This window comes from Tupaia chinensis, unplaced genomic scaffold, assembly GCF_000334495.1.
Source record: "Tupaia chinensis unplaced genomic scaffold, TupChi_1.0 Scaffold144982_1, whole genome shotgun sequence".
Classification (NCBI taxonomy): Eukaryota; Metazoa; Chordata; class Mammalia; order Scandentia; family Tupaiidae; genus Tupaia; species Tupaia belangeri.
Window position 1 is genome coordinate 459,682 of NW_006204841.1, and position 1,884 is coordinate 461,565.

At 38.0% G+C, this 1,884-nt stretch overlaps 1 protein-coding gene across 1 annotated transcript in view; it reads left to right on the top strand.

Moving 5' to 3' along the window:
- The window catches only part of EXOC1L (exocyst complex component 1 like), a 22,419-nt gene extending 21,528 nt beyond the window's left edge, over positions 1-891 (top strand). Inside the window, exon 3 of the mRNA XM_027767958.1 lies at positions 625-891. Coding sequence (XP_027623759.1) covers positions 625-891 — 267 coding nt within the window. The remainder of the gene's footprint in view (positions 1-624) is intronic.
- Positions 892-1,884: the final 993 nt, after the last annotated feature.

Below are 1,884 nucleotides of genomic sequence, written 5' to 3' on the forward strand. Positions count from 1 at the left end.
TCGAAGGATTTAATGGTCCTTGCTATTACCTTCAAAGGCAATTCCTTGCCATGAACTTCAAAGACAGCAAATTGGTGATCTGTGTTATGCCAACAGCTAATGCGCCATCCTGGATTTCTTCCTTCTACTTTTGAAATAGCACAAGGAACTAACCTCCTACCAAAGTACAGGAGAAAGCTTTTCTCCCATCCAGAAGGCTGTGAGTTTATTCTCTTCTTCTATCCCTACCAAGTCTCTCAAATTCACTTCACTGGTAAAACTGGAACCGGCAGGTGGTGTGGTGGTTAAAGCGCTGGATTCCACCTGAGGTGCAAGTCCCGGACCTGGTGACTTGAAAATCACTACAAATAAACAGATAAATAAATAAATAAATACATGTTTAAAAAAATTCATTTGATAACTACTCATACTCAGGAGCATTGTATAATCTGACTCATTGTTGGTTTTTAGAAGCAATTATATTTGAAGCGGGTAGCTTCAGAAAGCTTATTTGTGGATTTTAGAAAAATGTTTGATACTGATATGGTACAATCGATAAACATATCAGAGAGAATATGAGAGAATCCAGGAAATATAGCTCCTTCCTTGGCTAGAAATTAAATCCCATCTCTGTTTCTCTTCCAGGACAATCCATTTTTTGATTTGCACTTCAAGAAAGTATACAGTTTGGAAGCGTATAGCTGTGCTTCTAAATACGCCTTCGCTCGAACTGTAAACAAGCTGAATCATGCATATCTTAAGAAGGACTTGCAAATTGTAAACTTTGATTCTACTTACATTAATGATGATTCCATTTGGTCCTCCAATAATAAGGATTGCTTGGTCCTAATGAGAATATGCTTTTATGCTTTCAATCTTGTATGCTTGTCTCTATGTCCCTTGCCACTCTGAACACATATATCATGTTCCTTTGTCAGCGTCCTGTGAAAATGCTTCCCACGTAAATATTAATAGTAATAATTCTGTTTTTTCCCTTCATCAGTGACTATTATTTCTATAAAAATAAAGCAATGCTTTGTGAATCGCAGTGAAATGTGTTTTAATGCAATCAGACAACATTTGGGACTTTTGCCAATGTGTTCTTTGGCAACTCTGCCAGGAGTTGACTAAATTGGTATCCTGCTAAAGAGTATCAAAAAGCACCATAAAAGACCTAAATATGTGGAAAGCTATCTAGGATGAGAAGATTTACCATTGGCTAGATGCCAATACTCCCCAATGCAATCTGCAAATTCAATGCAGTTCTGTCAAACGTTCAACAGCCTTTCTTGCAAAAATGAAAATGTCAGTCCTCTACATTTATATATAATTTCAAGGGGCTTCAAATAGCCAAAGAATCTTAAAAAGGAAGCACGGAGTTGGGGGACTCACATCTGGATATCAAACTTACAACAAACCTACAGTAATCAAAACAGTATGGTGCCGGCATAAGGACAGACCTGTGAACCACTGGGATAGAATTGAAAGATCAGAAATAAATACATACATCTGTGGTCAACTGCATTTTGAGGAGGGTGCCAAGTCCAGTTGAAAGGAAAAGAATAATCTCCTCAACAGATAATGCTGGGATAATCGGATATCTGCATACTAAAGAATTAATTTGGACCCCAACCTCACAACATTTACAAAAATAACTCAAAATTGACCAAAGACCAAAATGTAAGAACTAAAACTACAAAACCAAAGTAGATCTCTTGGATTTGGCAATAAATTCTCATGATACCAAAAATGCAAGCAGGACCAGTCTATGGCATGGTGGTTAAGACAGCTGGATCGCACATGACTGACTGTATGGTTCGAGTCCCAGACCCAGCTTGAGGAACACACAAGTACATGTGCGTATGTGTGCCCAAAGTCCCAAAAGAACAGAGAAATCTGGACAAG